General features: G+C 42.0%; 1 protein-coding gene across 1 annotated transcript in view; it reads right to left on the reverse strand.

Moving 5' to 3' along the window:
- Window positions 1-2,380: 2,380 nt before the first annotated feature.
- Window positions 2,381-12,837, reverse strand: part of SHLD1 (shieldin complex subunit 1) — a 67,402-nt gene continuing 56,945 nt past the window's right edge. The window contains exon 3 of the mRNA XM_090285223.1: window positions 2,381-2,891. Within this exon, the coding sequence (XP_090141349.1) occupies window positions 2,449-2,891 (443 nt within the window). The 3' untranslated portion in view covers window positions 2,381-2,448. The remainder of the gene's footprint in view (window positions 2,892-12,837) is intronic.

Raw genomic sequence — 12,837 nt, forward strand, 5'->3', positions numbered from 1 at the left:
TGCAAGCAAATCCATCTTCCCCAAAACCTCTGAAAGGGCCACAGGTGGTATTCCAGGCCAGTCAGAACCTTCATAGAATAATAAAACGTCAGTGAGGTGATCTGTAGTGCAGAATTAGATGATAATGCCAAAGGCGAGAGCCTTAATATCCTTACCTCTTAGTTTTTATTAAAGGTAAACAGAGATAAATGGAAAGTGCCCACCTGATCCCAGGAATATTCAATTAAGGCACGAGACTGCAGGGAATCAAATATCTTGTACTGACCTGTCACAAGCACTTACTCAGATACAAACAAGAACACACCACACTCTTTTTTTGACGTCAGGTGATTCTGGCTTTTGGACTTGGAAATTCTCTGCTTTCAGAGCCTAACCACTGGCTCAGAACCCACAGCACTGATGTTAATAAAGTTTAAAAATTATTGATACTAAAATCTCACTGCCAAATAGAAGCTGGTGCTTCTGGGCATGGAGATTTAAATAGCTTGTATCTTTTATCCTTTAAAAACAGTATAAAATAATCCAGGTTTTTTTTTTCTGGTAGTAACCATGGAAACTAATACTCAATATTTTGGTGACTGCATAATACTAAGTACTACAACATTGTTCAAGGGCATCTATTAAAAAACAATATAACCAGTGGCCTTAAAATTCAATCTGTAGATTTTCAGTTATAAATCCCACTGGTTTTATGACTATTTGGGGGCCAGTTGAAGAGGAGAAAGATTGCTGGTCAGAGGGAAATCTGGAGGTTTGTATCTCAAGTGTCTCTCAGAGGCCTAATCATTTCCTGTTTCCTACCATTTAGGTTTCTTTGCAGTGGTGCCTCCGCACTTCAGTGTGGAACTGTTTCTTACATCTGCTCTTCCCAGAACTGGAAGCCTTAGCATATAATTCCTGACCTTTAAAAGGCTTCTCTCTCCATCCACAAGTCCCCAAGAGTCCTGCCTGCGAGGGCACATTCATTCTGAATGTACATGTTTAGGCTGATCTATTTGCATAATCCAGTTTCTGGAAAGCTTAGGGAGTCTCATGCCAATTAAATTTCACCTGAAGTTGCTCCAAATCTAATTGCACAATGTTGCCAGCTTCTCTTATTGTTCCCCCCAAAACAGGTGATATAACCCTTTTCTCTCTATGCAGCTTGTTGGGAGAACTGTCAAGGTAGGGATTAGTGTAAGGTTTCTGATGACAGTTTCAGAGAGGTTGGTGCCAGGTGATGTCATCTACCTACTGAGTCTCAAATGGGTGTTCAGGACACGGCCGTGGAGCAGAGCATCTGCCAGCACAAGCCTGCACCGGCGAATTACAGCCACAAGAAATATAGTCAGTAATATTGAATGATGTCAGATGGGGTCCAAACTTATTGAGGGATCACTTCATAACGTATATAAATGTCTAATCACTATGTTGTACACCTGAAACTAATATAATATTGTATGTCAATTATAAAAAGAAATAAATATAAAAATAACCTAAAAAAATAAAAAAGGTAAAGCCACTCCCTTGTAAAGTCAGGACAGGGCATGTGTGAGGGGGCCAATCATTCAGAGGGTGACAGGAGGTGCTGGCAGAAGGCAAAAACAACCAGTGAACGGAGTCCACCTGGCCAAAGGATCCCTCTTTCTCTTCCGCTACAAACTGACAAGGTCGTAGGCACCCGCCTAGCCCATCTTAATTGAGCTGATGCGTACTTTGATGGGTAGAGACAAGAGAATTTCTTTTATTTTTTTCTTTAATTTGTGAATCTTAGCTGTTATTTTAGAAGGTCCAAATTTCCTTCTACTTCCAGTTAGTCTTATAAAATAGGCATTTCCAGATTTGGAGAGGCAAGGGTATGACTAAGATGTGATGCACTTTTTTGGAAACATATTTAAATCTTTGTATTATTCTGGGATGTACATTCTCAATCACATGGTTGCAGTTTTACATCGTGGTATAATTCTTGTACTTGATTGAGCATAGAGCCTTATTCCCTTCAAAACATTCATATGACAGAAGCCTGTTCTCTTATGTCACATAGACTCTGAGTCAAGGATTCAGATAAAAGAGATTTATTAAGAAAAATCTCCCAGGCAAAACCAGCAAGTGAGTGGGAGGACAGCCTAATCTGGAGCAAAGCTCGGGAGAGTCAATTATGCCTCAGAGCATGTCCTTCTCTGAGACAAGGGAGCTGGGCTTTTGGACTCCCAAACCAGCTAGTCACTGGCCTCTGGCCAAGGGGAATGGTAGGAGTGAGTGTGCCCACAGGGGCTATAAAATCCCCAGACACTGAAGGCTCTTTTTATGGGCTAAATAGCCTCCAGTACAGGGTCACAGATGCCAGCTGTTGACTGCAGAGCACTGGCCAGCAAGAGAGACCCAAGGGGACCTGGGTGGTGCGCTAACAGCATTGCCACAGGGCTGCCCTCTGTATCCATATGGCCTGCTCTCTCCACCAGGCACCAATTATAGGTCTTTCATCACATTCTGCTGCAAGAGGAAATGAATAATATCTCTGGAAAGTCCTGGGATCGGCTTTTCGTCGTCCAGTGACATACTTTCTTCACCCAGTGGGTAGAAGCGGGCGTCCCTGGAATGCCTCTGTAACACTGAGCAGCCATCACGGTTGAAAATGACCCGGGCCATTTGAAAAGTGCGGAGGGTGTACTTTTGGTTCTCCTGGCCCTTCAGTTCATTGATTTTCTGAGACAGGCACTGGCAGACAGACGCGGAGAGTGGATTTCCAGAGGCTGGCTGTGGATGGCCGAACGTTTCATAGAATTTATCCAGGGATTTCCGAAGTCCATCATCCTCTGCTTTGGTCTCTGGTTGGCCTTTCGCTGAAGGATCAAACCAGAAGTTCTCAGAGGTCCAAGAATCATTTTGTGTAGTATTTAGGTTACTGGTATCTGCAAGACAAACACATCCCAATACTCAAATACATATTCAGGAATACCAGAAAGCCAGCCAAGAGCAGATAATGTCTTTTTTTAACCCAGCACACTTACTGCTCCTGGGTAATAGGCAATAGGCAGAATCAGATGATTTTAGAATCTGTTCCCACCATCCTGGGGTTATGCCAGTTGGTCGCTCAAAACAAGAACATCTTACTTGCATGTTTCAGGGGTTCTTAACCTGGGGGTCCTTATAAAGAAGTTCAGGGTGGCTGTGAACTTGGATGGGAAAAATGTCATATCTTTATTTTTACCAACATCTACCTAAAATCAAGCATTTCCTTCCAAGATGAATGTAGAAAATAAACCCATTAGCAGCAAAAATTTTGACATTGTCACCACCAGATCACAGTTATTTTCATATCACATTATAGTTTGTTGAAGATGTTTTGAAATATCATTTATGCCCATTACTATGCTACTATGCTATGGACTGAACTGTGCTTCTCCAAAATTCATGTTAAAGCCTTAATCTTTAAAGGAGATGGGGCTTGTAGGAAGTTACTAAAGTTAAATGAGGTCATCAAGGTGGGGCTTCAATCTGATAAGACTGGTGGCCTTACAAGAAGAGGAAGATCTCTCTCTCTTCCCTCTCTCTCCACATCCAGGAGCCAGAAGAGGCCATGTGAGGACACAACAAGGGGGCCTTCTGCAAAGCAGGAAGAGAGACAGTCCTCCCCAGAACCCAACCATGCTGGCAGCCTGATCTTGGCCTCCCAGCTTCCAGAACAGTGAGAAAACAAATTTCTTTTAAGCCACCCAGTTTATGGCATTTTGCTATGGCAGCCCACGTAGACTAAGACAACTACTATGAAATTAGCACAGTTCTTAGTCCTGACACTAGATCTTACTATTTAAGTATTAATTTAAAAAGCATACATTCATTACAATATCATACATCTGTTCTTTAAGTGTTTTAATAACTACATTTCAACTTTTCCCTTGGTAATCCTAGATATTTTACTTCATGCAGTTAAAAACTTCATTCTGCGAAAGGGTTGATGTGCTTGTTAGGGATAAAGAAGCCAGTGACTCTCAAACCAGTAGGAGATAATTAACAGATGAATCATGTAAAAGGGGCGAGGAAATGACATTCCGCAGCTCCTCACACATATCTCTGGGATCAAAAGGAGGACGATTGTTGTCACCAAACACAGAGAAATGGGAGGATGTAGCTAGATAACTTTGCAAATAAGTTGGAGCTAGACCTATAACTAGATTACTGTTAGTTAATCACACCCTGAGTTAAGTAGTTAATTGCGTTAGATTGTGAACCCGGATTAACCAGTAATGGAGAAATGGGGGAGAAGGAGAGGGAGGGGAAGCTAATTGTGTTAGGGAGGGGGAGCTAATCACATTAGTATAAAACCAGTTTTCTTTGTCTACTTCGAGCACGCATGCTCCTGGCTGCTGGTGCGCCCAACTCTGCAGACTCATGAATAAGCGCCTCGCTTTCCTGCTCAAGTCCTGTGTCCTGGTGTTTTATTGTGAGCCTTTCTCTCAGGCTTCACCAGATGTCAATGGGACCCATTGTACAAACACAGTGAAGACTCCTAATGCAGACAGTTCTGGGCATTTACACAGTTCAGACACTGCTTTCTTCACTCTCTACGATAATCCTAAAGATGCTTTATCTCTAAATTAAAGTCACCACCTTTGAGTTTTTTAAAGGTGTGACAAATAAACTAAGCAATTTAATAATAGTAAGAAACCAGAATTGGAGCCAAATCCCAGTTCTTGATCTAACTTTTTGTACCTCTCTGGACACCCTAAATCTTAAATAAGAATCTCTAAAATCTTTGAAACAAAGAAATTTCTTATCATTGTGTTCTAGAAAAGATTTTATATAAATAACTTATAAGTTGCTGAATTCATTATAGAGCCACCAGTTTTATGCTTTAATCTTTTATATTTTAAATCAACATAGTATATTTTCCTTGGTTTGCTGATATAAGCTGTAATTAATTACTAGTTTTAAGTCTACATACCCACTCCCCACCCCCGCTGGCTCAGTTAGTAGTTATAATAAAAATATCTGTACTTGCTAACGATAAAGAAAGTTGTGTAATGCAGTAGTTGGAGTTTTAGAAAGGAGCTGAAATTTGGGATTTGACTCTAGTTTTGCTACCAGCTAGATATGTCTCCCTGAACAAGACAGACCACCATTCTGAGTTCTCATTTTGTTATCTACAAAACAAGAATTCTATTAATCTCTCTTCTACAATTTCTATGGTCATATTGTTACAGAAACAGGGGAGTCCAAAAATCCCCAGAGCTTGCAGCTGGGGGATGGGGAGAAGGAAGCAGCTTTTGGAATGCCTCCACATGCCTGAGGCTGGTGGCTAGTGTCTTTCTTATGCAAATGGCTTTAATGCATCCAAAGCCTCAGGCAGATGGGAGGAGTCTTGAACCAGGGGACGGTATGAAAAGCACACAGCCTACGTAAGGTTCTGTGAATGGTCAGAACTGTTTGCAACGCCCACTGCGTCAGATGACGCAGTCGGGGATATATAGGCAGCTGCAGACTCAGACTCTCTCTGGCAGGCTCGGGCTCTCACTCAGAGACTCTCTCAGACTGACTCAGACTCTCTGAGAGTCTCTCAAGCTCTCGTTCGGGCTCTGGCTCTCGCTCTGGCACTCTGGGACTCTCTCTGGCTCTCACTCGTGCTCTCTGAGACTCTCGCTCTCTGACTCGGGCTCTCACTCGCGCTCTGGCTCTGGCGCTCTGACTCTCTCTCACTCGCGCGCTCGCGCTCGCTCTCGCTCTCGCTCGCTCTCGCTCTCTCGTGTGCTCCCTCCACGTGGCTTGGTGCAGGGGCCTTCTCCATGTGGCTTGGAGAAGGGGTCTCCAGGCTGCTTTAAGAGGCTCTCGCCATGCGGTTTTGAGGAGGAGAGGAGATCCGCGCAGTTTTGCAGGAAGAAGACAGTTTGCAAGGAGGCTGAGAATCCAGGCGGTCCTGCATTGAGAGCTGGAGGGCACCACAGCACAGAAAGGACCTCCCCAATCAGGATTGAATGATTGGCAGCTGCTGGTAAAGCTGAACTGTGTTGGGAAAGTAGGGAAACGGTTTCTCTGACTTCCCTAAAACTAGCCTGGTTTGGAAGGGGGGGGAGGCAAGGATATGTGTTTGTGGGTATTTTAAAGAGCATAAGACTTAATAACAGAAATCCACAAATAACTAAATCTATATAACTGTTAAATAAACAATTCGTTTTCTTTTCACCAAACTCTGGTATTGAGAGTTATAATTTTGGCGGCGGGCAATCGGGCCCCTAACTAAAGAGCCCATGGGTTTGTTTTCAACTGGAGCAGCCCAGGGGTTCTGTAACAATATAGGGAGCAGAAAATTATATTATCCAAAAACATTACAGCATCCAAAAAGAATGTGGACACATGTTCTGTGAGATATATGCAGATCCACACATGAACAAGAAATCACTGATCCAACATACAATTAGCTCAACAGCAAACCACTTAGCCCACATTGAAGAAAGGCTCATTCCAGGCTAGTAATAGAAAAGCGCAAGATGAGCCTGGAATATTTTACTGTTCCAGAATGCTAACAGAATGATGGCAGTATGTCGTGGGAGAGAGGCAGAGGCCAGCTCAAAAGGGATTCTCCTGGCCAAATTTGGAACAACTTCAGCATCAAAATAAATAATGAGAACAATAGATTATAATCAATTTATTAAAATAGAAAACCATGAATCCATAAAATAATTAGAAGCTTGATGAGGAACAGGATATTTACAAGTCTCAGAGTACTTCCATATAAAATACTTATTCGTTACAAAGGGGAAGAAAAGTAACATGGATAGTGAAGAAGCCTGGCAAATACCTTGATCAGCTGATGTAGGTGAGCACCACCAGTAATGGGATTAAACAAAATCAGATGCCACCTGACCAGATGCAACAGGAAGACCCAGCAGTTCTTCTCTAATAGTCCTGCCAAAGGTGTATCACCTGAACCCAACTAAGAGAAAGTGTCAGACAAAACCAAACTGACCACATTCTATAAAATGACTGGCTTATGCTTTTCAGAAGTGCCAAGGTCATGAAAACCAAGGAAAGACGGAGCAACTGTTCATGATTGAAGTAGACTAAAGAGACATGACAACCAAACACAATGCATGATTTTCAACTGCATTTTTTGCTATAAAGAGCATTTTAGGGACCACTTGAATGGGGGCTGAGGATTAGACGGCTGTATGTTACCACTGTTAATTTCCTGATTTTGATGGTTGCAATGGGATTATGCAGAAGGATGTCCTTGCTTGTAGGAAAATCAAGCGTGGTGGGCATCAGGTTGGTGACTTACTCTCAAATAATTCATGGAAAAAAAGTTATTTGTATTGTACTTGCAAGTTTTCTATGAGTCTGAGAACATTTCAAGAAAGAAATTTAAACAGGCCTCTGAAGGAATAATTGTAAAAACCTCCTTCAGTGGCCTACTATATTATTAAAACAAAACAAACAAACAAAAGCCTTAGCTCAGAACCTGGCAAATAGTTCTTGCCTAACAAACGGTGCTGTTGTTAGAGAGCCACTGGGAGAAGAGAATGGGTGCTGCAATGGCAGGGTGAAGGGTCCCTTCCCACCTTTTTCTCCACACATGATCGGGTCCTGTGGTGGCCAGGCAGGAAGACAGGGGCTGAGCCGGGTCAATGGCAAGAATGAAGAGAGAAGGGAGATGCGCAGGAGTTAACACTGGGAAAGTTGGAGATTTCCTGAAACTGCCCACCCAAGGCAACCATTTCTACAGAACATTCCAAGTAGCGTAGCATGTACTTACTAAGTAACTGATCAATAACTCTGATATGCAGGATTTTAAGTTTCCATCTTAATTTCATTCCTATATTTAATTTCTGAAACTAAGGGTCCAAAATTCAGTATCCAAAAGAACCCCCAAAACTAGCTTGTCTTCTGTATTTTTCATGCAAATGTCAAGCAGACTGCAACTCATCTTCAAAGAACCCCCCTTCCCCTTTCCAAAGAGCAATAACAGTATGGGTTGAGTCATTCCTCTGTTTCTTTGAACAATGCCTCCAATTCATTTCAGTCTTTGATTTCCTTTTAAAATGTGCTTTACTACCAACTACAAAGCCATCTCTTTAATCATGTGGCTGGTGTGGCATTTTGGACATCACTGTCTCTTCACCAGCAAATAAAGCTAATTGTTTCTTTATTCCTGATGCACCTTAGTGTGGACAGAAGGCTGACTCTTTGATAACTTGGTCGGCTCCTGTCAGTGGTGCATCCTCACAGCTATATTCACGCCCCACCTTATTCCACCTGTTGACAGAGCCCAGACTTATAGGGCTCTCAGCTTGGGACACATAATGTCTACTCTAGGGAGAGACTGGGGATGTTCCTGTGTCAGTGGTTAGAAAGGGCTACCTACTTGAATTTAGTGGCTAAGGTTAAAGATGTAAAGGCCTTAAAATACAGAGCAACAATTTTCAACCAGTGTGCCAGAAGAATTTTTAAAACATGCAATACCCGACTGTTTAGTCAGGGGCATTGATCTCTTTGCCCTTAGATTGTCAAATAAAAAGATGACAGCAGCCAACACAACAATAGCCATCTGGTGTGAATGAATCAAAACTATATCTCTTTTTTTTTTTTTTTTTGGTCAGATTGGCAAAAGGCAAAAAACATATTTTTTGGTGTGTCGCAGAATTTTGCAAATCAGTCTGTGTGTGTCATGAGATGAAAAAAGTTGAAAATCGCTGAGGATTGTTCCACACAACAAAGAATCGCCCTTTCCCAAAATTCCAGTAGTGCCCTGTACTCCCTCAGGAACTCTGGCTCAAAGGATAGATTCTGGAGGGAGTGGGAAGTGAATGCTGAATCCCACTGCACGGTGATATATTGGTTTACCCTGAGCTCCCCCATGCACAACGAGCTTCTTGCTGCCACCCATTTTCACTATGCAGTCCTCCCTTCTCTGACCCTGATAGCTGTTGTTTTTTTTTTTTCCCTAAACAAGGGCCCAAGCACCAATTTTAATTCTAGCATTATTTAAATTGGATTGAACCTCCTTTTTTACTTCGATAGGATTTCCAGCACGAATCAAATCTCTTTAGGAATTAAATGACAGAGAAAAGGAGGGCGGGGCTTCCTGTGGCGATGCTTTTGCGGGTAGTGTTGCAAGGTCACCATCTCTCAGAGCATCTGTTTAACTTTTCTTTTGACCAAAGGGAGAAAACATACAGCTATTTGAGATTCTTATAAACCTACTCTTCTATCTTTAGGAGTTATAGATGCTAATTTGAGTTCAGTAATCTGAGATGGTCAATTAGCATGGAGCATTTGAGATTCGTGGTTGTGTTCTGTGAGAAATGCATACCATTAGCCTTTGGAAACCCAGATGTTTAATGGGGGTTTCTTCAGAGAATCTTCATGGCTGCTTCTGTGGTTGATAAATGCACAGCAGAATTTTATCCCTGTGAAACACTGTAGCCTTCAACTTTAACAAGTTTCCTATAAATGGATTTGATATTTAGAATTCTGTCTCCTTCTTGCATTAGCATCAATCACTGCCTTTTGCTAAGAACTGCTTATTGGAAGGATCTGTGGTTTCAAGGCTGTACAGAGTCGAAAGAAATCTATGACTTAATCTTAAAATATGGAGAATTATCAAGATGTAAGGAAAGAAGGAATATGTGACTTGTATAGTCTCCTATGTTGCTCAGAGGGGAAGCTGCCCCTTTCTCTGGGCACTGCCCAGCATACTTCTAAGACAAATCCTGCTGCTTTAGTTTGTCTGTTGGAGTTTTTCTTGGTTCTCTGGAGCTCTAAGAAAAATTCATGGGCATGAAAATAACAAGATGAATGAGAGGGGATGTCCTGATTATCAATGGTCACATCAGCACTCTTTGGCTGCAATGACTCCTCCCCTTTGTGACAACAGTCAGACTTCAGAGTTCTCACAAATTCTCTACATGGGTGACACTACCATTTTTAGTCTATGAGGGGCTCTGGCCCATGAATCTGGGGGGTCCTGCTCTCCCAGTCAGCATCTTCCTGCTCCAGGTCTCACTTTCTTTTCCTTCATCTCCTCTTCTATTTCCCTCATTCCTGCCTTCCCACTCCATAAGAGGTGTGAACAAGGTCAACAAGATTAAGCCATCTTTCCAGCCCTACAGGCTGCATGAAAGTCTGACTGGTGCTCACACCTCTGCATCATGGCCTTGAAAAATCCAGCTTCTTTCTGATTCTTGAATACTCCCTCCTCAGAACCGTTGCACATGCTGGTTCTCTCAGTGGAACATGCTTTCTCCACATACCTGCACAATTGGTACCCTCACCTCCTTCAGGTCTCTGCTTAGATGTTACCTTCTCAGTGAAGCCTTCTGTATCTGTCAGGATGGGCTAGGTTATGCTACATAACAAGCAAGTCCCAAATCTCAGGAGTGTAAAACAACCAAGGATTTTTTCTCCCATCTCCCATCTCATACTATGAATAGAGCTGCATCATCCTTGTCCTTACCCTGGAACCCAGGCTGATGGGGCAGCCATTGTCGCTACATTGCTCATGACTACAACAGAGGGAAAAGAGCTTGGTGAATCAGGCAGAACTGGGAAAACTCTGTCACTCTGTTTATATGTCATTGGCCAACATTAAATCATATGGTCTAGCCTGATGTCAAAGAATGAGAAAAATTCTTTGAAAAATTATCCTATAAGGAGGATAAGAGAATAATAGTGAATAATAATTCACTTTACCATAGCTTCCCTGAGCACACTATTTTAAATTACATTTTCCTCACTCCCCTAAGGCTGTCCCTCTCTTCCTTGTCTGCCTTATATATCTTTAAAAGTCTAACAGCATCTAATAATATACATGATTTGTTTGTTTATTATCCACCTTCTTGTACTCAAGGATTTTTGTCTCTCTTGTTACCTATTGCATCCTCAGGGCAAAAACAGTGTCTAGAATATGGTGGACATATTTTTAAAAATTTGATGTTTTGTTTTATTGATGAGTTTCATTTTCAAAGGCATAACAAATCTGTAATAGATGAAGCACTCCTTTTATTGCATGTTTAATAAATTCATAGCCCCATGCATTGAGTACATTTGTGGAATGCATAAACAAGTGAATGAAATCAAGGCTAATACACTTTTGAATGAGACATGTAAGCAACAAAAGTATTACTAGCCAAATACCTATCTACTTTCAACACCCATACTACTCAGGGATATTCCTAAAGACTGACAAGGCTTAAGGTTTTTTTTAAAGGATACTTAAAAAAAAAAAAAAACTTTATGATAGCAATAAAAAGCAAGGAACTATATACAGTATAAAGAAAGGTGATTTGAGGAACAAGAATGCAACTAGATCTATACTATCCAATACAGTAGCCACTAGCCACATGTAGTTTTTGAGCACTTGAAAAGTGCTTGATCTGAATGAAGATGTAGTTATAAAATTACACCAGACTGCCAGGACTTCTTATGAAAAAATAATATATATCTCACTAACAATTTTAAAACAACGACTACAGGTTGAAATGATAAATGTTGGATACATCAGGTTAAATAAAATATATTATTAAAATTAGTAGCTTCTTTTACGTTTTTAAATGCAACTACCAGTAACTTAAGATGACCCATGCGGCTCACTATATTTCTATTAGACAGCAGCTTGCCTAGATATTCTTTATAGTTGTGATTTAAGAAAGCTTTGGCTCCAGTTATCTTCCTGAAGGTTTAGGTGAAGTCTCTGGAGCTCAGATGACATTCCAAAGGCAACTGGGATAAAGATTTGTCCCACACTGGTTAGAGAAGCATGAGCTACCCACACCCCGCTGGTCAGTGCTGTGGTGTCCTGCCTTTGCCTGCTGGCCCTGGGGACCACTCCTGCAAGGAAGCAAGAACCAGCCTTCTAAATTGTCCCAGTTGTCTCTACTGTCAGACTAAATAATTACAAACCATCCACTATCCAAGGCACAGGGCTCGGTCCAGTGATAGATGGCTGAGGTCTAGGAGGCAAAAGTCGAGGAAAGCTAGGATGGCGGGCAGTGCCAGGACTGGAAGATGAGTCATCTCCAGACAGCTGAAGCAGGGGGGAAAGGCTGTGCCAGTGGGGAAGGCATGGAGGTGCTCCAAGGGCAGAAAGGCTGGGTTAGGCTGCGGAGGACTCAAGTGTCCCACGGAGAAGCCAGGCAAACACTGCTGATAATTTCCAGCTTTGGTCATTCCTTACCGTAAATGTGCACTATCACTAGGGTGACTAGTACTCACTAGGGTGACTGGGAGGTTTGCCCAGGGCAACCCCAGTTTATGCCTGTGGTCTCAATTAATTATTAATAGCACCGGGAAGCATTTGAGATCTTGCTTCCCAGCATGTTATCAGTTTGGCTCATAAACTCTTATACAATTCTCTAAAAAATATTAATAGCATCCTCTTTCATAAGGACCCTGGGTCACAGGCTTCATTACATGTACACAGGTATCATGATTACATTACATATGTAATCTGATGCCGGAGGAGTGGGGCAGATGTACCTCGGTCAACGTGAGAACTTCCTACCCCACAGCCTGTGTCCAGAAGACTGAGTTTTGATGCCAAAAATAATCCAAGTCTGTGGCTCAAATAAGGTGTCCACAGTCTTTTATTTTGTTTTGTTTTTTTTTGATGAAATTTCCATAGATTTGTTGTAGTGTACTCCAAGACAATCCTCCTTTGCTTTCCCCTCTTTTACACAGGATGGTATTTCTTCTACTCCTGGCTGTCCGAGAACCTTTTTGTTTCTGCCCTGCGATGAAAGGGCCTCTATTCGTTCCATCCCATTGGCAACTCCCTTGATTCTTCTTTCTGGTTTTATCTGCCTACCTCCTTTCCCCTGCTACATAGTAACACCAGCATTGGAGAGTTAAGACACCTCGCTTCCT

Source organism: Furipterus horrens, unplaced genomic scaffold, assembly GCF_987537825.1.
Source record: "Furipterus horrens unplaced genomic scaffold, mFurHor1.1.pri manual_scaffold_8, whole genome shotgun sequence".
Taxonomy (NCBI): domain Eukaryota; kingdom Metazoa; phylum Chordata; class Mammalia; order Chiroptera; family Furipteridae; genus Furipterus; species Furipterus horrens.